The sequence below is a fragment of the Scyliorhinus torazame genome, chromosome 7 (genome assembly GCF_047496885.1).
Source record: "Scyliorhinus torazame isolate Kashiwa2021f chromosome 7, sScyTor2.1, whole genome shotgun sequence".
Lineage (NCBI taxonomy): Eukaryota > Metazoa > Chordata > Chondrichthyes > Carcharhiniformes > Scyliorhinidae > Scyliorhinus > Scyliorhinus torazame.
This window is the reverse complement of record NC_092713.1, coordinates 42672891-42700065: the sequence shown is the minus strand read 5'-3', so window position 1 is coordinate 42700065 and position 27175 is coordinate 42672891. Positions and strand designations below refer to the sequence as shown.

The window sequence follows — 27175 nt, the reverse complement described above, 5'->3', positions numbered from 1 at the left end:
CCCTCCGGCTCTCTGACCTCCGACCCCGGTCCACCCGGAACCGGAAGTGAGGGGGAGGAAAGCGGGAGCTCAAGCTGGAGATGCAGGTAAGGAACAGGAGAGAGAAATAGGTAGGGAGGAAGAGAGAGGAGAGGTAAATAATTAATTAATGGAGAGTGATAGGAAAAGTGTAGAGAGAAAGAGAGGCAGGAACACAGTGAACTGAGACAAAATATAGTGGAGAGAGAGCAAAAGAAATAGAGTGGAGAGAGAGAGAGCAAAAGAAATAGAGTGGAGAGAGAGTGTGCGAAAGAAATAGAGTGGAGAGAGAGCGCGCAAAAGAAATAGAGTGGAGAGAGAGCGCGCAAAAGAAATAGAGTGGAGAGAGAGCACGCGAAAGAAATAGAGTGGAGAGAGAGTGCGCGAAAGAAATAGAGTGGAGAGCGAGCACGCAAAAGAAATAGTGGAGAGAGAGCGTGCGAAAGAAATAGAGTGGAGAGAGCGCGAAAAAAAATAGTGGAGAGAGAGTGTGCAAAAAATAGAGTGGAGAGAGAGAGTGAAAGAAATAGAGTGGAGAGAGAGCGAAAGAAATAGTGGAAAGAGAGAGAGCAAAAGAAAGAGTAGAGAGAGAGAGAGAGACCGCAAAAGAAAGAGAGTGGAGAGAGAGCGCAATAGAAATAGAGTGGAGAGAGAGCGCGAAAGAAATAGAGTGGAGAGAGCGTGAAAGAAATAGTGGAGAGAGAGCGCGAAAGAAATAGAGTGGAGAGAGAGCGCGAAAGAAATAGTGGATAGAGAGCGTGAAAGAAATAGTGGAGAGAGAGCGTGAAATAGTGGAGAGAGAGTGAAAGCAATAGAGAGTGGAGGGAGTGAAAGCAATAGAGAGTGGAGAGAGACTGAAAGCAATAAAAAGTGGAGAGCGAGTGAAAGCAACAGAGTGGAGAGAGCAAAAGAAAAGCAATAGAGAGTGGAGAGAGCGAACAAAAAACAATAGAGTGCAGTTAGCGAAAGAAAAGCAATAGAGAGTGGAGAGAGTGGATGAATTAAAGACAGGTGGAGAAAGATGGAAAGGGAATGATTAATGGAGAAGTGGGAGAGAAAGAGGCAGACAAATGGGGTGGTGGATAGAGAAAGAGCCATCTCGGACATTGTCTTTTCTTCATTGTTTAAGGAGATGTGGGTGTCACTGGCCAGCATTTGTTGCCGATTGCTAATTGCCCTTTAACTGAGTGGCTTTCCAGGCCATTGCAGAGGGCAGTTTATAGTCAACCATGTTGAGTTAATGTTAAACAAGAGGCTCGGTGTACTTGGCCCACATTTACTCAGAGTAGGGAGCAGGGATCATTTTCATCGGTATTTTCAATCCATTGTCCTGCAGCTCTGAGATTTTCAGTGATTATCGCATTTGTCAAATCTTGCAAATAGAACATAGAACTTATGCAGAAGGAGGCCATTCGGCCCACCGAGTCTGCACCGACCCACATTAAGCCCTCACCTTCACCCTATCCCCATAACCCAATAACCCCTCCTAACCTTTTTGGACACTAAGGGCACTTTGGGGAAAAAAATAATTGGGTACTCTAAATTTAAAAAAAAACAATGCCCCAAAAGGGAAACCCTGCAAGTGGTTGCCTCCATCTGCTCCCACACCAACCCCTCCCCCACTACTCACTTCCGAATCATAGCTATTTTCGCCGCCCAATAATAATTCATGAGGTTCGGGAGACCAATCCCCTCCCCCGACCCCGCTCCAGCAGCACCTTCTTTGCCCGCCCAAACAAACCCTGAAATCATCACATTCACCCCCCTAAAGAAAGCCTTAGAAAGAAAAATGTGGGAGATTCTGGAACACAAAGAACCTCAGGAGGACCGTCATTGGGCTGCTGCATTTCTGACATCGCAACAGTAACTACTTCACTTCTCTTTATTTCCAGGACCCTGCAGTAGATTTTGCTTTTGGCATAAACCTGTGAGGGTGCTCTGGAAGGCCTTGGAAGAATGAAACGGGGTCTATATAAATGCAAGTCTCTTTCTTTTAAGGGAACAAAACACTGTCCTTTGGGCAGCACCGTTTCACTCCCTCAGGATGCCCCAAAGCACTTGTGCAGTACTTTATGGCAGAAGCAAAAAACTGCAGATGCTGAATATCAGAAACAAAAAATTAAATGCAGCCCCTATTGTCAAACAGTACAGAAGAGGCCCATCAAGCCTGCAACGACAAAACTACACTAAATCTACACTAATAACACTTTCCAGCACTTGGCCCATAGTCTTGAATGTTCTGACATTTCAAATGCTCATCCACGTACTTTTTAAAGGTTGTGAGGTTGCCAAGTGTAAATATGTGGGTTGTTAGTAAACATCAGGGAGTTGTCAGGAATGAGGCTCATCAGACACTGAAATTGACCCATTTCAACATAAAGTTGTTTCCTTGTGAGTGCAAAATTCAACACGTTTCACACTTTCTAAACAAAAACATCTCATCTCATTGATTTTCCAAGATTTGACGGGGGATGTCAAAAAAATTATCATCATTATTAATGGTATAGCGGGGAAACATTTCTCTTAAGTAGTTTATATTCTGTGAAATTTCTAAGTGTTTTATACAATGAGAGTCTGGCAGTGAAGTGAACCTCTATAGCATTATGTATAGAAACCTGGGGCGAGATTCTCCGACCCCCCCCCGCCGGGTCGGAGAATCGCCGAGGGCTGGCGAGAATCCCGCCCCCGCCAGTTGCCGAATTCTCCGGCACCGGATATTCGGCGGGGGCGGGAATCGCGCGCGCTGGCTGCGGCCCCCCCCCCCCCCCCGCAATTCTCCGGCCCGGGTGGGCCGAAGTCCCGCTGCTAGAATGCCTGTCCCGCCGGCGTGGATTAAACCACCTACCTTACCGGCGAGACAAGGTGGCGCGGGCGGGCTCCGGGGTCCTGGCTCTGCAGGACGATCTGACACCGGGGGGTGTCCCCACGGTGGCCTGGCCCGCGATCGGGGCCCACCGATCGGCGGGCCTGTGCCGTGGGGGCACTCTTTTCCTTCCGCCTTCGCCGTGGTCTCCACCATGGCGGAGGCGGAAGAGACTCCTTCCACAGCGCATGCGCGGGGATGCCGTGAGCGGCCGCTAACGCTCCCGCGCATGCGCCGCCCGGAGATGTCATTTCCGCGCCAGCTGGCGGGGCACCAAAGGCCTTTTCCGCCAGCTGGCGGGGCGGAAATTAGTCCAGCGCGGGCCTAGCCCCTTAAGGTTAGGGCTCGGCCCCCAAAGATGCGGCGGATTCCGCACCTTTGGGGCGGCGCGATGCCCGACTGATTTGCGCCGTTTTGGGCGCTGGTCGGCGGACATCGCGCCAATACCGGAGAATTTCGCCCCATATCAGTGAAGAATGTCTGTGTTTGGGCTACGAACTGTGGAAGTATCATCAGCCGTGTAGGACACACTTTAACTGATAGTAAACAGCATCTAAAATATATGGCCATTGGCTGGAATCGAAAACCATTAGATGGTATTAGCACAGTGATGTTTCTGGAAGTGTCAGTAAGGGACAGAATGTTGGATCTGAGCTTAAAGTTTAGATATTCTGTCTGCATTGGTAAATACATCCACGAGCACCAACACTATGGTGATTCTTGTCCTTCCAGATACTTTGGAGTGGGAGGTGTGGAGGCTGTATTTCGGGTATCAACTTTAAAACCGATTTGACAAAAGGGTCAGAGTATTGAAGTTGTAGTGGAGCAGATGTTAATAGTTTTACAATTTAAAATAATTCACTGACTCCCAATTGGGTCAGTTTGTAAAGACATTGTGTAACTGACCCATACCGAGCATTTCATGTTTCCGGTTTAATTTTGGTTCTGTGCTAACCAAGTTGGCAGTTGCCATAATTGGGCTGAGGGAGAGAATGTGAGCCATGGTTCCCAGTTCTTATCACTGTCCAGCAACCCGTGTTGGTCATGTATTGACCACTTAGTGCCTCCATAGTCAAAGAACTTGCCAGCATTTCCTGATCAAACAGGTGAAGCGGGGTCACTTGCATAAGGCAAGCAGCACCTACATAATCATATCCAATAATAGTTTAACATTGTCAGGAGAGGAAGAGGGAAAGAATTTGGCAAAAAAAAAATGTTTAATATGTGACTTTTCTATTTCCTGAGCAGTCTTCGTTTATTAAGATTTTTCATTGATGAGATGGTCCAAATTTATGCTTTAAGCACGCTTCCTGCAGATGCCTTGACGTATAACTGAAGGAAGTTCTGTTCACACTGAATTTTTTTGTAGAAATACTATATGTTATTAAAATTCAATGTAACTTCCCGTAGCCACAAGAAGAAAAGCAGTTGGAGGCATCTGTGGACGCTATTATCAGCCGGGTGGCTGACCTGAAAAGCTCTTTGGCAGCTTTCATCCTCAAGTTAGAGAATGAATTCGAACGAATGAACTGGTAAGGTGCCTCGCTTTAAAGAAAATTCTTCCTTCTGTTTGTACTATGCTGTGCAGTTGGATCACACATCTCCTTGCAGTTGTCTGTATGTAAGGGTACATGGGAGATGTATTGACTACTGATGTTGGTTGAGTGGACGGCACAGTGGTTAGCACTGCTGCCTCAAATCTCCAGGGAGCCGGGTTCAAATCCGGCCTCGGGTGACTATCTGTGTAGAGTTTGCACTTTCTCCCCGTGTCTGCATGGGTTTCCTCCTATAGTCCAAAAATCTGCAGGTTAGGTGGATTGGCCGAGCTAAAATTGCTTCTTAGTTTCCAACGGTTAGGTGGGCTAACGAGAATAGGCTGGAGATATGGGCTTAAGTAAGGTGCTCTTTCAAGGACTGGTGTAGACTCGATGGGCCAAATGGCCTCCTAAAAACGGGGCGGCCAGCACGTTGGCAAAGTGAACAGCATTGCTGCCTCACAGAGCCAGGGAACCAGGGTCAATTTCGGCCTTCGGTCACTGTGTGGAGTTTGCACGTTCTCCCCATGTCTGTAGGTTCCTCCGGGTGCTCTGGTTTCCTCCCACAATACAAAGATCTGTGCATTAGGTGGATTGGCCATGCTAAATTGCCCCTTAATATCCAGCGATATGCAGTTTAGGTTATGGGGTTACGGAGGTAGAGGGTGGACGGGGCAGTGTACATGGGTTGAGTGCTCATTCGAAGGGTCGGTGCAGGCTTAATGGGCCAAATGGCCTCCTTCTGCACTGTAGGGATTCTGTGAATCTGAATTACTGTTGAAATGAAACTGTGCATATGAGTTTTACACTTGGAACCAGTTATGCTGAGCACACTTAGTATATGGAAGTCATTGGTTGGCAGAAAGAGGATGAATCTCTGCTGCTTTCATGGGTTAACATTTCACAATGGGTTAACGTTAAAAAAAAACAGCACACACGAGTGCTCTGCACTAAAATACCAAAGAGGAATTTCAATCCCAGCATGTTACAGCTGGACTCGCACACACCCCGACTCAGGACATCTGTTCACATCTAATAGTGCCAAAACTACTTGCATGCAACATTTTCTTAATGCACTATATTTCTCATTCAGTGGCATTGCCTTGATTACTTTCTCAATTTGTCATAAGAATAAACTCTGTCACATTTGTAATTATTTTCACAAGTTATGTACATTCCAAATCTTTCACCCCTCGCACCTGAGTTGGACTCCAGCCTCAGAAGATGGATGATTATCTGATCGTGTTCCGCCCTGTTACAATGTTAACACAATACCATAAATTGGTGATCTGGCTGAGTTCTGGGGTGGTTTGTGTGAGAAAATTAAATGCCAAACTAGAGCTAAAGGGGGCCTCGGAGAGTGAGGTTATAGCTTTTTGTTGGGGTACAATAAAAGGCGTTTCCCCAGCGCCTAAACCAAACTATACTACTGTTGTGGTATTTTTTTTTTAAATGTTTTTATTCTCCATTTTCACATTTTCCTTCAAAATTTACACCCCACCCACAAACAGTAAACGGTAACAAATACAAAATCAATCCCCTTAACAATACCAACGATCCCATCCTCCCACCACCCCAAACAACGGCCCACCTGTCAATATATGCATCCAATAAAACAAACCCTCCCACGGTGGCAACAAAAAACAAAAGAGAAAAAGGAGTCCGGTACCGCCCATGGTCACCATTGACCTATAGAGTCCACTCTCTTCCTCCCCCCCCCCCCCCCCCCCCAAACACTCAACGCCATCCAACCTCTGAAAGAGTACCGTACATGATACCCAAGAGTTGTACACCCCCCCCCCCCCCCCCCACCCAGTCTCAACTCCTCCCGCCTCTTGTAAAGCTCCTCCCCCAACCTCGGTTCCTTCCCCCCCCAACTTTCCACCCCGGCTAGACCATTCGGACCCTGTTCTGCCAGGCTCCGATGGCCGCAACCCCTCCCCCCACCTCACTCCCGTTCACTGGCCGGCTTAAACAGGCCAGCGTGGAGGCCCCCGCCCGGGTCCCTTTCCCCCTTGCCCGGCCCTAGGAAAGCCCAGAAATCCCCTTTTAGCACACAAACCCCGCATATCCACCTACACCCCAAAGAGCCCTCATTTCGAGTGAAAGTCCCATCACTTCCCTTGTCCAAATATATACAACATTGGCTCCTTTAGCCCATACACCCGCACGCAGTGAAACAAAAAAAGAAGAAAATACAGTCAGTCATGAGGTCACGTCGGCACATGGCCATTTCTCAATTTCTCAGTTCTGCCACAGTCCTTCTGCCTTCGCAAACTCCTCCGCTGCTTCCGCCGTTCCAAAATAAAAGTCCCTGAGCTTGTAAGTCACCCTCAGCTTCGCTGGATATACAATGCCGCACTGCACCTTGCTAATGTACAGTGCCCTCTTCACCCGGTTGAAGGCAGCCCGCCTCCACGCCAGCTCCACCGTAAAGTCCTGGTATACACATATACTAGCTCCAGCCCACTGCACCACCCGCTTCTGCTTGGCCCAGCTCAGGACCTTCTCCTTCACACTGTACCTACGGAAGCACAGAGTCACTACCCTTGGCGGCTCACTCGCCATTGGTACAGACCTCCACGACCGACGAGCCCGATCCAGTTCACATCGGGAGGGATCCACCCCTCCCCCAATAGTTTCGCCAGCACCGGGGCAAAATACTCAATCGGCCTCGGTCCTTCAACTCCTTCGGGCAGCCCCACAATCCTCAAATTCTGTCGCCTGGATCTGTTTTCCAGGTCTTCCATTTTTCCTCGCAGATCCTTGTTAATGTCCATCACCTTCCGCATCTTCTTTCCCATCGAGGCAAGTTGATCACCGTGCTGCAATAATGTCTCCTCCACTTCCTTCAGCGCCTCCCCTTGCTCTCGCACCTCCACCACTGCACTCGCTACCGCCATCATCACCGGGGAAATCGCCTCCTCCACCAGCGCACTCAAAACCTCTCTCATCTCCTTCCTCATTGTCTCCATGTATCTTGTAAACTGCCTTTCGAATTCCGCAGCCATCACCTTAGTTATTTCTTTAGCCGTAAACAATGCGGCCTCCACTGGTGCTCCAGCCTCCATTTTCCTTGGTGACCCCGCGGTGACCTTTCCACTCCCCGACGGACCTTCAGCTGTTTTCTTTACAGATGATTTTTTGCTTACCCTCGACATTTTTCTTCACTGTGCCTTCACTGTTTCTTCCTGTTTTTGCCGCTTCCGTGGACCCTGGGACCGGGCTTAAAGCCCCGAAAATGCCGTTCCCGAACGGGAGTCCTCCATTGTGCAGCCGCCTCCCGCCCGCCGTCACCGGAAGTCTCCACTGTTGTGGCATTTAAGGAACTTTGGAATGTTGGCCTTTATTTTAAATGGAATGGACTATGAAAATATGGATGTGTTGCTAAAACTATACAAGGCACTGGAATATTGTGAACAGTTTTAATCCCCTTATCTAAGGAAAGATATGCTGTCATTGGAGGCAGTCCAGAGAAGGTTCACTAGGTTGATCCCAGGTATGGCAGGATTTTCTTATGAGGAGAGATCGAGTAGGTTGGGCCTGTACTCATTGGAGTTTAGAAGAATGAGAGGCGACCTTATTGAGACATATAGGATTCTCGGGGGCTTGACATGGTAGATGCTGAGAGGTTATTTCCCCTTGTGGGAGAGTCTAGGACCAGAGGGTATAATCTCAGAGTGAGGAGTCACCCATTTAAGTCAGAGATGAGGTGGAATTTCTTCTCTCAAAAGGTAGTGAATCTGCAGAATTCTTTACCGCTGAGGAGCTGCGTTTTTAAATATGTTCAAGGCTCAGATAGACAGGTGTTTAATCAGTAAAGGAATCAAGGGTTATGGAGGATAAGGCATGAAAGTGAGTTGAAGATTATCAGATCAGATCTGCCATGATCTCGTTGAATGGTGGAAGACCCAATGGTCTTGCGTCTTATGGTCTTACCAAAAACTTCACCAAATAAACTGATCTAAAAATTGGATAAAACCCCAAAAGATCGGTGGTAGGGCCAGGACACACTGGATTTTCTGGCCTTATTGCTTTAATACTGGCAACTTGACACCTTGTCTACAACTAGCCAGTTGCACAGGGCCAACAAAATCAATTCATGTCCACCTGAAGTGAGTCTGGAAGCTAGCTATGTGATGTCCAGTAAAGGCCTGCTCCTTCCAGCACCACATTCAAGCTGGTATATTTTTTCTTAAAACCTACATTTTTTGTGATGGCTTACAACCTTTAGTTAGGTCATGGATCAACCTCAATCCCGAAAGCCTGCTGTGTTCATTGTCTGCCAGCCACTGCTCAGTTCGCAGCATGTTCGCCTCGGAGTCAGAAGTGCTGCTCCAGAAGGTCAGCACAAAAATCAAAGCTGACACACTGGTGCAGTACTGAGGGGATGCTGTCTTTTAGATGAGGTGTTAACCAAATCCCCATCCGCCCTCTCAAGCAGATGTAAAAAAACACAATGACACCATTTTGAAGAAGAGCAGGGGATTTATCCTCAATGTCCTGGCCTACATTTATCCCTCAGTCAACATCATAAAAAAATAGTTTATCTGGTAATTATCCCATTGCTAATTGTGGGAGCTTGCTGTCTGAAAATTAGCTGCCATGTTCAACAGTGCTTTATTAGCTGTAAAGCACTTTCAGATGTCCAATGTTCATGAAAGATGCTATGTAAATGCAAGGATTTTATTATTTATGGCCCAGAACCTCCATGGAGTGGCGGCCATGATCTTGTTAAATGATAGAGCAGGCTCAATGGGCCGGATGGCCTACTCCTGTTTCTTGTTCGTGTATAACTATATATGGCTTCTTTTTTCATGTGAACAAATTTGAACAATCGCAGTTGCTTGACCCCCTTCTAAGCCTATTCAATCAGTCAGCCACTTTTTGTGCCTTTACAAGAGTCTGCATGGATGACCTTTGTCTTTGCGTCTCTCTTCATTGCATTTAGTCCGATAAAGGGGTGGTATAAGTATATTTTACTTGTACCAAATGAGACCAAGAGAAAAGTTTTAGTCCATTTGCCGTAGCTTGAGGCTAAGCCCTCTTGAAGCTTTTCCAAGTATCATCCGTACTGCCTTGATCTTCAACTTATGGTTTCCAGTTCTGACTAATGGTTTACACAAAACCATTAACCCAAGTTTTCTTTTGGATTTACAGTACTTCCAACATTTTCTGCTTTTATTGCCATCTTGTCCCATCTACTGTAAGGTCTTGCCTAACCTCTGCTGCATTCACTTCCAGGCCCTCCGTATTGGATAACTTTGCCCTGGTATCTGGGCAATTGAACACCCTGAACAAGCTCCTGAAAAACGATAAAACACCACTCCTAAGAAACCAGGTCATCATTCCATTGCTGCTTTCTCCTGACCGTGATGATGAATTAATGGTAGGTTATGATTTACTTCACCCCGCTACATTAAAACAGAAAATACTGGAAATATGCAGCAGCCCAGGCAGCATCTGTGTAGGGAACCAGAGTTAATTTCCTTCCATCAGAACTGAAATGTTAATTCTGCTTCTATCTCCGCTATATTTCCAGCGTTTTCTGTTTCAATTGCAGATTTTCAGCACCCACAATATTTTTCTCTTGCATTAGAGTGTATTGTATTACTTCACTGAGATCTAGGACTTCTCAAACCCAGTTTTTCACCTTCCTTCTCTAACTCCGAAGTCTGAAACTAACGGTTGCAATTCAATCATATAGGCCTGAGATCAGGCAAAATTTCTTCACTCAAGGGTTGTGAATCTTCTGAGGCTTCTTGGTGCTCAGTCATAGAATCCCAGTACTGCAGAAGGTGGGCATTCGGTCCATTGAGTCTGCACTGACCCTCAAAAAGAACACCCTGTCCTATCCCCACAACCCCTCCTAATCTTTGGACACTGGGGAGCAATTTAGCATGACCAATCCACCTAACCCGCACATCATTGGACTGTGGGACGAAACCGGAGTCCCTGGAGCAAACCTATGCAGACAAGGGGAGAATGTGCAAACTCCACATAGACAGTCACCCAAGGCCGGAATTGAATCTGGGCCCCTGTGAGGCAGCAGTGCTAGCCACTGTGCCGCCATGCTGCCCAGCCAATGAAGATCAATAATTTTTTGGCTACTAAAGAATTCAACAGATATGGGCACAGTTCAGGAAGGTGGAGATGAGGTATTGAAGCATAAGAAAATAAGAACAGGAGCCTGCTCTGCCGATCATTGTGATCATGGCTGGATTTTCTACCTGAATGCCATACTCCCGCTCTCTCCTCATACCCCTTGATGCCTTTAGTGCCTAGAAATCTATTTTTCTTAAATACATACAGTGACTTGGCATCTACAGCCTTCTGTGGTAGAAAATTCCACAGGTTTGCCACCCTCCGAGTGAAGAAATTTCTCGTCATCTCAGTCCTAAACTACCCCTTATCCTGAGACAGTGACCCCTTGTTGTAGCCCCCCCACCCCGCTACCCTGCCCCAGCCAGAGGAAAAATCACCTCTGCATCCAGTCTGTCCAGCCCTGTTAGAATTTTACATGTTGGGCAGCACGGTGGCGCAGTGGTAGCACTGCTGCCGCACAGCACCGAGGTCCCAGATTAGATCCCGGCTCTGGGTCACTGTCCGTGTGGAGTTTGCACATTCTCCCCGTGTTTGCGTGAGTTTCGCCCCCACACAACCGATTGTGGTAGGTGGATTGGCCACGCTAAATTGCCCCTTAATTGGAAAAAATGAATTGGGTACTCTAAATGGGCAACACGGTAGCACAAGTGACTAGCACAGTGGCTTCTCTGTGCCAGGGTCCCAGGTTCCATTCCCCGCTGAGTCACTGTCTGTGCGGTGTCTGCACGTTCTCCCAGTATCTGCGTGGGTTTCCTCACAAAAAGGTTTGGAGGGGGTATTGGGTTACGGGTATAGGGTGGAAGTGGGGGCTTAATTGAGTCGGCGCAGACTCAATGGGCCAAATGGCCTCCTTCTGCACTACGTTCTAAATTTATATATTTTAAAAATTTACAAAAATTTTACATGTTGCAGTGAGATCTCCTCTCATTCTTCTAATCTCCAGCATGACTCAGCCATGATCATACTAAATGCCAGGAGCCACACAGCTCACTATTTTTCACCTGCCAGATGCTGTTTAGTAGCCTTTCACAAAATATCAACAGAGAATATTTGCAGTGATTTGAGTGCTCCAGGTGCAGTTGGATTCCCTGTGTGCCCTTGGGTTTACAAGCAGGATGCTTTGATGCTGAACACCTGTTTTGCAGGAATGGGTTGTGTACTCCATTTTTGTAAAAAGCAGCACAGTGGAAAACTATCTGATAATATTCCAGAGAGCCTGGTGATGAAGCATAGGACAGGAGCCCATCTTTACATGTTTTTATAGGCTTTTATTTACAGAGACCAAACCACCACAGGTCAGCCTGTCCCTATTTATCAAATTTTGTGGAGCTGATGGTGTCATGCACCATGTTAGTAATTTTGCCCACTGGTTCCCATTTTTAGTTCAAGTAAAAATGCCATTTTGGTGATGTAATAATAATATTTATTATTGTCACAAGTAGGCTTACATTAACACTGCAATGAAGTTACTGTGAAAATCCCCTAGTCACTACACTCCGGCGCCTGTTCGGGTTCATTGAGGGAGAATTCAGAATGTCCAATTTATCTAACAATCACATCTTTCGGAACTTGTGGGAGGAAACCAGAACACCAGGAGGAAACCCACGCAGACACGGGGAGAACGTGCAGACTCCACACTAAAGACCAAGATAAAGAAATCACTAAAATACAGTAATGATCTACAGTTAACTGCAAATTCAGCATTACAAAATAGTGTTGTATACTACGCTTTTAAACTTGGGAGTTTGAGTAATACAATTCGGTTTCAATGCCAATCAAAGGTTCGTCATATCCATGTTCCATCACAACTTTCTGGTCATATTTATAGGAGCGGTTGCAGCTAGACAGCTGGTTCATGATGGAGAGTGAGGCCAGCAGCGCGGGTTCAATTCCCATACCGCCTGAGGTTATTCATGAAGGCCCTGGCTTCTCAACCTTGCCCCTTGCCCGAGGTGTGATGATCCTCAGGTTAAACCACCACCAGTCAGCTCTCCCCCTCCAACCAGCCTATGGTCACCTGGGACTATGGCAACTTTACTGTACCTATTTATAGAAACACAAGTGAATCCCCACTTAATGCCCACCACCTGCATTAAAATGAAGTGCACTTAATATACAATTAGCATAACAGATTAGGAAATTGGACAATCAGATGGACTAATGACGAGTGTGAAACTCTCTTTATTTGCATTCATGACAGCAACGATTAGCTAATCCAAAGTCAAACATGAAAGGGGAAATTTGATTTTGCTTGATCTCCAGATGCACCCTGGCCTTCAAAACCTGTCTCAGTTTGGTTGTTGGGTCTGGTTGTGGGGGGTGGGTGGGTGGGGGTGGGGGGGGGTGGGTGGGTGGGGGTGGGGGGGGTGGGGGGTGGGTGGGTGGGGGGGGGGAATAAGGGATGGGCGGCAGGGTGGCTCAGTGGTTAGCGCTGCTGCCTCACCGCCAGGGACCCAAGTTCAATTCCAGCCTTACGGTGACTGTCTGTGTGGAGTTTGCACTTTCTCACCGTGTCTGCGTGGATTTCCTCCGGGTGCTCCGGTTTCCTCCCAAAGTCCAAAGATGTGCAGGTTAGATGGATTGACCATGCCCCTTAGTGTCCAAAATGGTTAGGTGCGGTTATGAGGATAGGGTGGAAGCATGGGCCTGGGTAGGGTGCTCTTTCGGTGGGTCGATGCTGACTCGATGGTCTGACTGGCCTCCTACACTGTAGGGATTCTCTGATTCACTGCCCGAGCATGCAGTCAGTGTTGCATTGTAAGTTTTCACATTCCGTCAAGCTGATGATAGCTTCCACAAATGACTGCATTTGATATTTATCTCTTTAGCTTTTAGCCTTGATCACTAATACAGTCCAGGTCAGATAATTCATTCTGATTGCAGTAAAGTGCTTTTTGTAAATTATAAAGGCTATATATTAAGTTTTGAAAGATGGAAATATGAAGTGCCAGGCCAACTTCACGTAGATTAAATTAATTATTTACTGACAACTGTTATGATTTGTAGAGGCAAACAATAAACATTGGGTAGTAATTTATAATACATGTAAATATAGCAGCTCCTTAAAATCCACCACTTTCCCCCTCAGTGAGAGGTACTTTGGCACACGTTCCTGTGCTTAAGCAGAACCACAGAAATATTAGTAGTCATTATGAAGAGTTACCTGGTCTCTCAGTTCTTCCATGTAGATGCCACTAATGGCATAACTCCTTGTGGTAAGACATGATAATTGCTTGTTATAATATACAACATTTCCTGTTTTAATGTGAGGGCAAATGCTTATTAAGTGGAATCTAAATTCTCCACCCGTGCCTAGAGACGCATGAAGCAAATGGAGCACATGCTTATGGGGACAGCACAGTGGTTAGCACAGTTGCTTCTCAGCCCCCGGACTGGGTCCCTGTCTGTGCGGAGTCTGCACGTTCTCCCCGTGTCTGTGGGTTTTGGCCGGGTGCTCTGGTTTGCTCCCACAATCCGAAGATGTGCAGGTTAAGTGGATTGGCCATGATAAGTTACCTTTAGTGTCCAAAAAAGGTTAGGTGGGGTTACGGGATAGGGTGGAGGTGTGGGCTTAAGTAGAGTGCTCTTTCCATGGGCTGGTGCAGACTCGATGGGCCGAATGGCCGAATGCACTGTAAAATCTATGATTCTATGATGTCTGTTCCCATAGCTAGTTTTTCCTGGAACAGACCACTAGCATGTTGCCAGAGGCTATAGCTTGAGGGGGTACCACTCCACAGCAAGCATGGCTGACCAAAATAATCTCCCACTCTTACTGCCTACCAGAAGCATATTCAAAGGAATTACAGGTTGATAATCAACCTGCTTGGCCATGTTATAAATATACTTTCCATGGCCATCAAGTCCGGGAGTGGGACTCAAACCCGGAGCGTCTGGCTCAGGCACTGTGCTAGAAGACCTCCCTGTTAAGTCCAATAGCGTTTCAATCCCATCAGAACTGCTGAACACTGAAAGATCTTGTTGCAAAGAAGAATACAGCACAGGAACAGGCCCTTCGGCCCTCCAAATCTGCACCGGTCACAATACCACCCTTGGCCAAAACCCTCAGCGCTTCTAGTGCCGTATCCCTCCATACCCATCCTATCCAAGTGTTTGTCGAGATGCCATTTGAATGCCGTTAATGTATCTACTTCCACAACCTCCCCTGGCAGCGTGTTCCAGGCACTCACCACCGTCTGTAAAAATCCTGCATTGTACCTCTCCTCTAAACTTTGCCCCATGGACCTTAAACCTATGCCCCCTCGTGACTGACACCCCCACCCTGGGAAAGAGTGCCTGCCCATCCACTCTATCCATGCCCCTCATAATCTTGTGGTCCTCTATCAGGTCGCTCCTCAACCTCCATCGTTCTAATGAAAACAGTCCGAGTCTATTCAGCCTCTCCACGTAGCTAACACCCTCCAGACCAGGCAACATCCTCGTAAGCCTCCTCTGCATCCTCTTCAAAGCCTCCACATCCTTCTAGTGGTGTGGAGGCTTTGGAGAGGGTGTTGCCTTCCATTGTAATTCCTTTGTGGCACTTTCAATGAATTTAATAAAAGCAATCTTAGCACAGATTTCATAATATTAGATCACAGCATGGAAAAGTCCTATTGTAGTGCTGATAAAGTTAACTGGCAATCTTAGCTCCATTTCCACATTAAAATCTCCACCTTTCATGGATTATTTGGAACGTATCACCTAACTACGTATCACCGAACTACGACAGGGGTTAGCATATTGCTTCACAGCACCAGAGTCCCAGGTCGGTTCCCGGCTTGGGTAACTGTCCCTGCGAAGTCTGCACATTCTCCCTGTGTCTGCGTGGGTTTCCTCCGGGTGCTCAGTTTCCTCCCACAAGTCCTGAAAGACGTGCTGTTAGGTAATTTGGACATTCTGAATTCTTCCTCGGTGTACCCAAACAGGTGCCGGAATATGGCGACTAGGGGCTTTTCACAGTAACTTCAATGCAGTGTTAATGTAAGCCTACTTGTGACAATAAAGATTATTATTACTTTCACACACAACATTGACTTGAACCAATACAAGGAACAGATTTTCAGCTGACAATGTATTACTGGAGTCGTAAAACTAAAACTCCATATAGTCAGAAAGCTGTGATGGCTGCACAGTTTTATCTTCCCTTCAGAGGAAGTTGACGAATTGTGTACAGTTTAGTTCAATTGTATCAGTCTCCTTTGAATAAAAAGTCTCAGGTTCAAGCCCAAGTCCAAGATTTGAACATATAATGCAAACTGATCATTCATATTGAGGAAGTACTAGTGTCAAGGATGGCTTCCTGATGAGATGTTATGAGAGGCCCTGATCAACTACTCAGGACAACTTAAAGAATTCCGTGACACTACAGTGAGAATACCATGACAGTAGTCAACGAAGGCAAGGGAGGTTCTCTATGAATTATTCAACACTAGTCATTCAGCTCTTTGTCATTTGGGACCTGCAGTATGAATATTGGCTGCCGTATTTGCTTTCAAAGCAACAGTGACCAAACTTTATTTATTTACCGCAAATCGATTTACAATATCTTGAGGATGAGAAAGGCACTACATAAATGTGCACTCTTTCTTTGTGTTAATTCAGGTTGGAGCAATTGGGAACTCTTTGAAAGATAGACCCATAGATCAAAAATCCAAATTAAGCTTCTGAACAAATTACCATTTGGGGGATGGGGGGGGGGGGGGGGGGAGAAGAGGAGGTTACATTATACAGTTAGCTAGCAGGTTAGCAGTTCACATATCTGGTTGGAGTGAAGTAATTGAATTTTAAAATGAAATTGCACCTTTTACCCTAGGGCACTGGGGGAGATGTCAAAAATGTTTCCACGTCTATGATCTTGTTTCTATATCATTGTCTTCTTTTCATAGAAACTAACAGAGGGTCGAGTTCCTGTTTTCAGTCACGAAGTGGTTCCGGACCATCTCCGGACTAAACCAGATCCAGAGGTGGAAGAACAGGAGAAGCAACTGAGTACAGAGGCAGCACGCCTAGCACCTGATGTAGCTCAGGTATGGCTTCTTTTCTGTTTAGAGGCATTGTTATTTGCTTGTAGTCAAAACAAATCCAAACAGAAGTCGCTAGCTGCAAGCAGGAAATGAGAGCTGACAGGCTGTTGTGATGATAATCATATCTAATTCGATCAAAGAGCCAGCGCTACATGATGAGCACAGAGACACCACTGCGGATAATTTGATACAAATGCAATTTGAAAAGGCCCTCGCCTGTCCCCAAATTGTAAAGGAGAGAAGTTGTTGAATCAGACAATAAGTGTACTAAGCAGCCAGAAATATTAAGGGTTGGAACATCGTTGATCAGCTGCAGGTAAATCTAGGAAATATTCTGACAATTGCAGTGTTTACTGTTTTTGTACTAGGTTTAAGCTTTGCAGAGAGTGGGGGCTCTTGCTTTTCCCGATGTACATTAATGGTCTAGACCTTGGAGTATTGGGCACATTTTCAAAGTTTGCGGATTACATCAAACCTGGAAGCATTGAGAAGGGTAGCCTGGAGCTTCAACGGGGCATTGGCAAGTTGATGGAATGGGAGGGCAGGTGGCAGATGTTCAGTGCAGAGAAGTGTGAGGAAGAGACAATATAAAATAAAGGGAAGAACTCCAAAAAAGGGGGAGAAGCAGAGTGATCCAGTTGTATAAATCATTGAAGGTGGCAGAACAGGTTGAGAGAGAGCAGTTAATAAAACATGCAGCATCCTGGGGTTTATTAATAGAGGGCATAGAGTGCAAGAACAAGGAGGTTATGTTGAATTTGTATATGTCACTAGTTCAGTCTCAGCTGGAGTATTCTGGACACCGCACTTTAATAAGGAAGTGAAGTCATTGGAGAGAGTTCAGAAAAGATTCACAAGAATGGTGACAGGGATGAGGAACTTCGGTTATGAAGATCAATTAGAGAATTTAGTACTGTTCACCTAGGAGAAAAGAAAGTTGAGAGGAGATTTGATCGAGATATTCAAAATCATTAGGGAACCTGGGCAGAGTGCGTCTGTGAAAGGATCAAGAATCGGGGGGCACAGATTTAAAAGACGCAGAAGTGATATGAGGAGAAACCTTTTTACTCAACGAACGGTTAATGTTTGGAATGCACTGCCTGAGAGTGTGTTGGAGGCATTCAAAAGGGAATTAGATTTGTCTATCACGGGGAAAAGGCAAGGAACTGGGACCAAATAAATTGCTCATTCGAGCGCTAGTGCAGGCAAGATGCATCTAACGACCACCTTCTGCACCATAACCATTGTGATTAAGTGTATTTAATTTGTTCAGTTAACATTCACCCATTTTCTGCATCTTAAACCGAATCAAGCTTGAAAGGGTGGTGGAATCAAATTCAATAGTGACTTGCAAAAGGGAATTAGATAAGTCTACTTGAAAATTAAAGATTTGCAGGGCTATGGAAAAAGAACAAAGGACTGGGTCTAATTTGATCACTTTTTCATCGAACCAGCACAAACGATGGGCTGAATGACCTTCTGTTGCTCTGATTCGACCTCAATAACTACCACAAAGAGCAACTGGTTTGCTTACTGCAGGAAGCAATAAACAACTTTTTTCTGCTATAGTAAAACCACTTTCTTCCATTAGTCTTATCTATCTTCTTTTCCACTGCTGAAACCCACCTCAATGCCTTAAATCTGGTGGCACAGTGGTTAGCACTGCTGCCTCACCGCTACAGAGACCTGGGTTAGATTCCGGCCTCGGGTGAATGTCTGTATCGAGTTTCCAGGTTCTCCTCATTTCTGCATGGGTTTCCACCCACAGTCCAAAGATGTGCTGGTTAGATGGATTGGCCATGCTAAATTGCCCTTAGTGTCCAAAGATTAGGTGGGGTTACCTATATAGGGCGGGGGAGTGGGCCGAGGTAGGTTGCTCTTTGTAGGGAGGTAGACGCGATGGGCTGAATGGCCTCCTTCTGCACTGTAGGGATTCTATGAATTCTATAATCATTAAAGGCCTGCCTTCTTCATAGAATCATAGAATTTACAGTGCAGAAGGAGGCCATTCGGCCCATCGAGTCTGCACCGGCTCTTGGAAAGAGCACCCTAACTCAGTAACCCCACCTCACCTTATTGGACACTAATCATGGCCAATCCATTTAACCTGCACATCTTTGGACTGTGGGAGGAAACCGGAGCGCCCGGAGAAAACCCACGCGGACATGGAGAACGTGCATACTCCACACAGACAGTGACCCAAGCCGGGAATCAAACCTGGGACCCTGGCGCTGTGAAGCAACTGTGCTAACCACTGTGCTGCCGTGCTGCCCCAATTGTCATCTAAACTGGCCCTATCTACCGTAGACTGATGTTTAAACCTAGCCAAAGCATTCACGTTCTCTCCCATAAAATGTTAAATAATTCCAACATTTCAAGACAATTCAAGATCAACAAGCTCCTTGTTGTCACAGCTTGCGCCCCTGTTCAATCTTTGTACTCCACTTGCCTGGAGTGCAGTACCTACACCACATGGACTGCAGCAGTGGCTCATCACTACCTTCTCACAGGTAATTTAGGGTAGGCAATAAATGCTGGCTCTAAAAGCTTAAAATCATCCAGGACAAAGCAGCCAGCTTGATTGACACCCCATCCACAAATATGCACTCCTTCCACCACAGGCGCACACTGCCATCAGTGTGTACCATCTACAAACTCCACCGACACACAGTGCCAGCAGTGTGTACCAGCTACAAGATCCACAGATGCACAGTGCCAGCAGTGTTGTACCATCTACAAGATCCACCGACGCACAGTGCCAGCAGTGTGTACCATCTACAAGATCCACAAATGCACAGTGGCAGCAGTGTGTACCATCGACAAGATCCACCGACGCACAGTGCCAGCAGTGTGTACCATCTACAAACTCCACCGACACACAGTGCCAGCAGTGTGTACCATCTACAAGATCCAAAGATGCACAGTGCCAGTAGTGTGTACCATCTACAAGATCCACCGACGCACAGTGCCAGCAGTGTGTACCATCTACAAGATCCACAAATGCACAGTGGCAGCAGTGTGTACCATCGACAAGATCCACCGACGCACAGTGCCAGCAGTGTGTACCATCTACAAGATCCACAGACGCACAGTGCCAGCAGTGTACCATCTACAAGATCCACCGACGCACAGTGCCAGCAGTGTGTACCATCTACAAGATCCACAGGCGCACAGTGTGTACCATCTACAAGATCCATAGACGCACAGTGCCAGCAGTGTGTACCATCTACAAGATCCACAGATGCACAGTGTGTACCATCTACAAGATCCACAGACGCACAGTGCCAGCAGTGTACCATCTACAAGATCCACCGACGCACAGTGCCAGCAGTGTGTACCATCTACAAGATCCACAGGCGCACAGTGTGTACCATCTACAAGATCCATAGACGCACAGTGCCAGCAGTGTGTACCATCTACAAGATCCACAGATGCACAGTGCCAGCAGTGTGTACCATCTACAAGATCCACAGACGTACAGTGTGTACCATCTACAAGATCCACAGACGCACTGTGCCAGCAGTGTACCATCTACAAGATCCACAAACGCACAGTGCCAGCAGTGTGTACCATCGACAAGATCCACAAACGCACAGTGCCAGCAGTATGTACCATCTACAAGATCCACAGACGCACAGTGCCAGCAGTGTGTACCATCTACAAGACCCACAGACGCACAATAGATTCATAGAATTTAGAGTGCAGAAGGAGGCCATTCGGCCCATTGAGTCTGCACCAGCTCTTGGGAAGAGCACCCTACCCGACCCCACCCCTCCATCCTATCTCCATAACCCAGCAACCCCATCCAACACTAAGGGTAATTTGGACACTAAGGGCAATTTAGCATGGCCAATCCACCTAACCTGCACATCTTTGGACTGTGGGAGGAAACCGGAGCACCCGGAGGAAACCTACGCACACACGGGAAGAACGTGCAGACCCTGCACAGACAGAGACCCAAGCCGGAAATCAAACCTGGGACCCTGGAGCTTGAAGCAATTGTGCTAACCGCTATGCTACCGTGCTGCCCAGTGCCAGCAGTGTGTACCATCTACAAGATCCACAGACGCACAGTGCCAGCAGTGTGTACCATCTACAAGATCCACAGACGCACAGTGCCATCAGTGTGTACCATCTACAAGATCCACAGATGCACAGTGCCAGCAGTGTGTACCATCTACAAGATCCACAGATGCACAGTGCCAGCAGTGTACCATCTACAAGATCCACAGACGCACAGTGCCAGCAGTGTACCATCTACAAGATGCACAGTGCCAGCAGTGTGTACCATCTACAAGATCCACAGACGCACAGTGCCAGCAGTGTGTACCATCTACAAGAGCCACAGATTTTACTGATGTTGGGCTCAATGTGTACTTTTCCTTATTGCAAAGCATTCAGATATCATCTTGCAAACGAGGGACATAAGCTAAAGGCATTCTACCTAGGTTACTATAGAGTCAACTCAGACATCTGATGAAAAAGTAATAGTTTCAATTCTCAGAGTTGCTTATTTTCTCCCACTACAGAAACACATCCAGGCATTGAACAAAATGTGTGGCAACCTACTTGACAAACTTAACAACGCTCGGGAGGAGAGGGAATCTGAGAGTGGAGGTACACTGCAGCTTGTTTGCTGTCGTAAGGGGAATAACGGGGAAGAAAAAGGCAACTTTGTAATTGTTTCTATGTGATTTCATAATAGCGTCTGAAAAATTGTCTGAAATCCTCTTAAGTAGCACAAATATAGCAAGGGATCTAAATATTAGCGAGTAGAATTATACCTTATTCAAAGTTTCTCCACTGGATTTTAATATTTTAATTTATCTATCAGAATGTTAGTAATGAAGCCAGCCAGTATGGTGAAAACATTGAAACTGTGTCAATGGTGACCTATATATCCTGGTATCTCTGGAGGAAAACCAGTTACTAGCTGTTGACTAAAATAATGTTCCTAAACTGACCTACAATAGAGATTTATGTTCATGTTATTCAAATATTTAAGAACCTCTGAGGACTTGACAGTGGCAACCAGGAGGATGTTTGCTCTTGGAAGGGGTGTGGTGGGAGTCTAGAACTAGGGGACACAGTTTAAGACTGAGATTAGGAGAATTTTTTTTCTGAATGTCATTAGCCTGTGTAATTCTTCACCAGAGTGCGATGGAGGCTTGGTCTTGATTAATAAGGGGATCAGGGGTTATGGGCAGGAGAATGGGGATGAGAAACATATCAGCCATGATTGAATGGCGGAGCAGACTCGGTGGGCCGATTTGCCTAATTCTGCTCCTGTCTTATGGTCTTTAGACTGAGTTGGACAGATTTTTGATGGGGTAGTCTAGGTTTATGGGAGAGACAGACAGGAAAGTGAAGTTGAGACCACAACCAGATCAGCCCTGGTCCTATCGGGTAGAGCAGGCTCACAGGGCTGGGTGCAATGCAACACCCTCAACAGAAAAGGTTAATACGACCAGTTCATGAGCCAATAAGGCAATGCAACAGATATACTCACTTGCTAGGTAACTATGACTATCCCACTGTTGACTCAGACAGTACCTATTTGTTAATATGAGATAAACTCACTGTTAACAAACAGTAAAAGGCCTTTAGGTGTTTGTGACTCAAGTTAGATTGGTAACCAGTGTTCCCTCTAAATTTGTTTTTGGCATATGACATGCTAATTTCATATTTTTAACCATTTTGCATATGCATGCTACCTTACATGGAACTACTTCAAATGGCCTGTGTTACACTTTTCACATGGCTGTGTACGTGCATAGTTTAGCGGGAACATTGGTGGAAAAAAAAACCATGTACCATATCTGCAATCAACGTTTTGCACATTAACTTTAGACTATTGGCCTTACTAACTCGCCTGCATTGAATAAAAATGTAATGAAGTAATTTTTTAAAAAGGCATGTTTAATTATTAAAAGGAAATCTGTAAAAGTGTAATAATGAGTCTGGATATGGCAATTGAATAAAATAAGCCGTTTTAACATCAACTCCATCAAGAGATTTTTATATCTGAAAAATGGTGAGCTGGCACTAGAATTTGTGTAATAGCCATACTTAATCTTAGAATAAGGATTCTAAAACTCATAGTTCATCCAGAGTGCATAGTCTAACTTTGACAAATCTAATATTGAAGGCAAAATATCAATATGGAGAAGAGGCACTTTATGTAAACATTAAAAATATTGTGATCAAGTTCAGCAAATAATGAAGTGTATTGTGTAATACGGAGCCTTATACACGGGGAAAATTCAAGTTCATAGAATCCCTGCAGTGCACACGGAGGCCATTTGGCCAATCGTGTCTGCACCGACCTAGGCCCACTCCCCGTAAACCCGTAACCCCACCTAACCTTTGAACACTAATGGGACAATTTAGCATGGCCAATCCACATAACCTGCACAACTTTAGACTGTGGGAGGAAACCGGATCGCTCGGAGGAAACACACACAGACACGGGGAGAAAGTGCAAACTCCACACAGACAGTCACAGAAGGCCAGAATTGAACCCAGGTCCCTGGTGCTGTGAGGCAGCAGTGCTAACCCGGTTGTGAAACGTTGCATTGAATGTTCTCTTGCTAAGGAAGGAAATGCGGACCAGTGTTCAATTCCTGATTTCTGACTAGTGAACACTCTGGAAATGCTTGTGCATGGACAGTGGGTGAGGAAGGGCTCGGGCCTGGCTTTGAGAAACCATTAGCAGATTTAACCCACTGATATGTAAACAATGGCCAGTTGGACCTCACACTGGAGAGTAACCACTGTCAGTATTTCCTTACCCCAATATAAGCTCAGACTTCAAAATGAATGGGTTAGGAGAGGAGTGGGAGAAAAATTATAATCAATTTACTAATAACTTCAGAAGGTCAATGGAACAGTAATTGACATTTTTATTAGAGGACCATTTCTGTTAATGCTATATAGTCAAGATTAAAATGTCTTGTCATCTAAAAGCAACAATACCGTTTAAAAAAGAACATAATTCAGTGTAAAGAAATCTAATGGAAATAAGAACCTTCCCTTTTTTCTTTCCCTCTAGCTTTGCGACAGAATAAACAGACCTTTAACCCAGCAGATACTAATGCTTTATTAGCAGCAATTGGATTTGGGAAAGGATTGTCCAAACCAATCAGACCATCGCCCCAAGGTGGACCAGTCTCATCGGGTCAGTCTGTACCAGTTCCTGGTCTACAGGGGGGTCCAAGCATGGCACAGGTGTCAATTCAAAGTGGGCCTAACCCACAGGGAATGCAAGGTCCGGTTCCACCACAACAAGGTCAGCCAGGTAAGTGAAAGACATACTGTATCAATATTCTATTTTATAGCGGCACAATTGTCATTTCTGTACATGTAGCCATGGTAATGCATATCAAAATTTGGCTTTGGAGACATGCGCAAGTTGCTGGAGGGAAGTCCAATTTCAGTTTACATACCTGGCTGCGTATTTGGCTGACACTTCCTATGTTTTCTTCTGTTAGTCACTTTTACGGGATGTAGGCATCACTGGTTAGGCCAGCATCTATTGCCCATTCCTAATTGCCCTTCAGAAGATGGTGATGAGTTGCCTCCTTGAACCGCTGCAGTCCTTGAGATGTAGATACACCCACTGTGCTGTTAGGGAGGGTGTTCCAGAATGTTGCTCTGGCAACAGTGAAGGAAAAGCAATATATTTCCAAGTCAGGGTGGTGAGTGACTTGGAGGGGAACCTCCAGGTGCTGGGGTTCCCAGGTATCTGCTATTCCTGTCCTAGATGGTAGTGGATTTGGAAGGTGCTGGCTAAGAATCTTGGCGAGTTACTGCAGTCTAGCACATGATGCAGTTCTGCAGGTTTTAACTAACTCGAACACTAATTTCAAAGGAAGTTTTTTTAAAAAACATTTTTAGAAAGTCTTACTCGTTGAGTACTGAGTGAACAACAACAACAACAAATGTTCCTTTAATGCCCTTTTGTAAGTATTAGCTTTGGCAGGCTGTAGTACTTGGAGTCAAAAGAGCGTGTGTCAAGTTCAGGTCAGGTCTGGTCTTGCTCCAGAAACTGGAGTAGTTGAGTGCAGGGCATGAGAGATTGCTGGGTTTTCAGAAGTTCATCTTTTGGATGAGATATTAAATCAATACCCATTCCCCAGCACTAATCAAGACTATCTGATTGTATATCTTATTAGGAGGGAACATGCAGTGTGAAAATTAGCTATTGGGTATATTCCAAGGGTTAGGAAGTTTAAAAATTAATCCTTTAGAGGAAAGAATGGAAATTGGGTGAAAGATTTCCATACTTGTGGGGCTGAATTTTATGGGCAAGACCTTCCCTTCGATAAAAAGAAGTTGGGGGGAGCCTGCCAAACAGAACAATAGCTGATGTACTTCATTATATAAATGGTTAATCCCTTCGCTTGGTGGTAATGGTAGAGTGGGGGATATGTCGGGCCATGAGGTTACAGATCGTGGTTGTGTACAATTTTGCTGCTGCTGATGGCCCACAGCCTCGTGACTGCTCAGTCTTGAATAGCTAGATTGGTTTGCAATTTAGCACGGTGGTAGTGCCACACAACAATTTGGAGAGTTTCCTCAATTTGAAAGTGGATCTTTGTCTCCATAAGGACTGTGCGGTAATCACTCTTACCGATACTGTCACGGGCATCTGTGACAGGCAGATTGTTGAGGATGAGGTCGAGTATGTTTTTCCCTCTTGCTGGTTCTCTCACCACCTAGCATCTACGTCTGTACAGCCACTCTTGGTGATGGATGTTGAAGTCTCCCACCCAGAGTACTTTCTGCACCCTTGTCACCCTCGGTGCTTCTTCCAAGTGGTGTTCAACATGGACGGGTATCAATTCATCAGCTGAGGGTAGATGGTACCTGGTAATCAGCTGGAGAGTTCCTTGCCCATGGTTGATGCCATGAGTCTTTATGGGGCCCAGAGTCGGTGTTGAGGTTTCCCAGGGCAACTCCTTCACCACTGTGCCATTCTGTCCTGCCAGTGGGACAGGACATACCCAGGAATGGTGATGGTGTCTGGCACATTTTCTGTAAGGTAACATTCTGCGAGTATGACTGTCAGGCTGTTGCTCTACCAATTTTGACCAATTTTCAAGAAGGCAACTCAGCATAACTTAAAGGCAAATAGGAAACGAATGCAGGCCTAGCCCATTAATGCCCACATCCTGCAAAAGAATTTTAAAAAGCTGAGAATGAATTGCCCACTCTGGGCCTCAATTGTTCCACTGGTGAGTGGGCCACACAATGCTACTGCTGTGGTTGGTAAAATTCCAGAGGTGGCAGCAACAGGCATTGACAAGCCACTTGTTGGATTTTACATGCCCCTTTGCCAGCAGGGGGCTGTAAAATCCAGCCTATGGGATAAGATATTAAGCAAAACAGTGAAGCAAATAAAGCAGATTTGAGGAATATAGTGACAATGCAATTGGTGTGTTTATTAGTTGGCATGGGCTTGTTAATGCTTCTGTTCTCACTGTGTAGAATTCAGTTTGCACGGTGGCACATTAGTTAGGGCAGAAGATGCTGGATTTAGATCCTTGATTTCCAATGACGATGGATTATGAGTGTACTTAAATTTAATTTTCTGTTTTTGTAGGAAAGATGCCAACTACCATAAAAACCAATATCAAGTCTGCATCAATGCACCCGTATCAGAGATGAACCACTGCAGTAGAGTACGGGTCTCGAGAATAACCAGATCAACAAGGATGTGGTCATAAATTGACTTTTTTTGTAATGCCTGGAACAGCTAGTGGTGAAAATTTACTTTGTTGGCAAATTCAGAAGACCCTAATGAGCTCACAAGTGTTTCATTTCACAATTATTTCAGTAATGTATGAAAATGAATGAAAATCGCTTATTGTCACAAGTAGGCTTCAAATGAAGTTACTGTGAAAAGCCCCTAGTCGCCACATTCCAGCACCTGTTCGGGGAGGATGTTACGGGAATCGAACCGTGCTGCTGGCCTGCCTTGGTCTGCTTTAAAAGCCAGCGATTTAGCCCGGTGCTAAACAGAAATTATAACATGATTTTGCATGCAACATTATATTTTCCTGTGCTACTGAAACTTCCAGGTTCTTACAAGGGGCATAACAGTAATCATTAAAAACCTGGTTCCAGGAAGGCTAGCACTGCTGCCTCACGTGTCGAGGCCCAGGTTCGATCCCGGCCCCTCGTCACTGTCCATGTGGAGTTTGCGCATTTGTAGGTCTCACCCCCAAAAATATTCAGGGTAGGTGGATTGGCTATGCTAAATTCCCCCTTAATTGGTAATGTTTTTAAAAATCTTTACAGTGTGTCCTGGAGAAACTGTAATTAAAGAATAATTATTTCTGTTAGGGGGAGTTGTCAGCTATTACATGTTTTGCCAGGAAAGTTACTAAAACATGGGAGTTCAAAATAAAGCTCTAATGTCGCGGGAGTGTGAACTCAGTAATTATCTGGCATCAAAGTAGCAATTTATCAAGTGTGGCATCAAGGAGCCATAACAAACTGGAAGTCAATGGGATTCCGGGGGGGGGGGAAGAGAGAACTCTCCAATGGTTGGCATCATCCCAAGCACAAAGTGTGACTGTTGTGGTTTTTGGAGGCCAATCGTTCAGTTGCAGGAGATTACGGGAGAG

General features: G+C 45.7%; 1 protein-coding gene across 2 annotated transcripts; it reads left to right on the top strand.

The window, feature by feature from the left end:
• Positions 1-8: 8 nt before the first annotated feature.
• On the top strand, positions 9-26968 carry med8 (mediator complex subunit 8). Of its 2 annotated transcripts, none has more exons than XM_072510618.1 (7): positions 9-86; positions 4292-4413; positions 9661-9805; positions 16407-16547; positions 21074-21161; positions 23596-23841; positions 26149-26968. In XM_072510618.1, the coding sequence occupies exons 1-7, from the start codon at positions 81-83 to the stop codon at positions 26211-26213; spliced, it is 813 nt and encodes a 270-aa protein (XP_072366719.1). In that variant the 5' UTR covers positions 9-80; the 3' UTR covers positions 26214-26968. The 2 variants fall into 2 exon arrangements, with proteins under 2 accessions (XP_072366719.1, XP_072366720.1); XM_072510619.1 differs by lacking the exon at positions 9-86 and adding an exon at positions 1908-1996.
• The last annotated feature ends 207 nt before the right edge of the window (positions 26969-27175 follow it).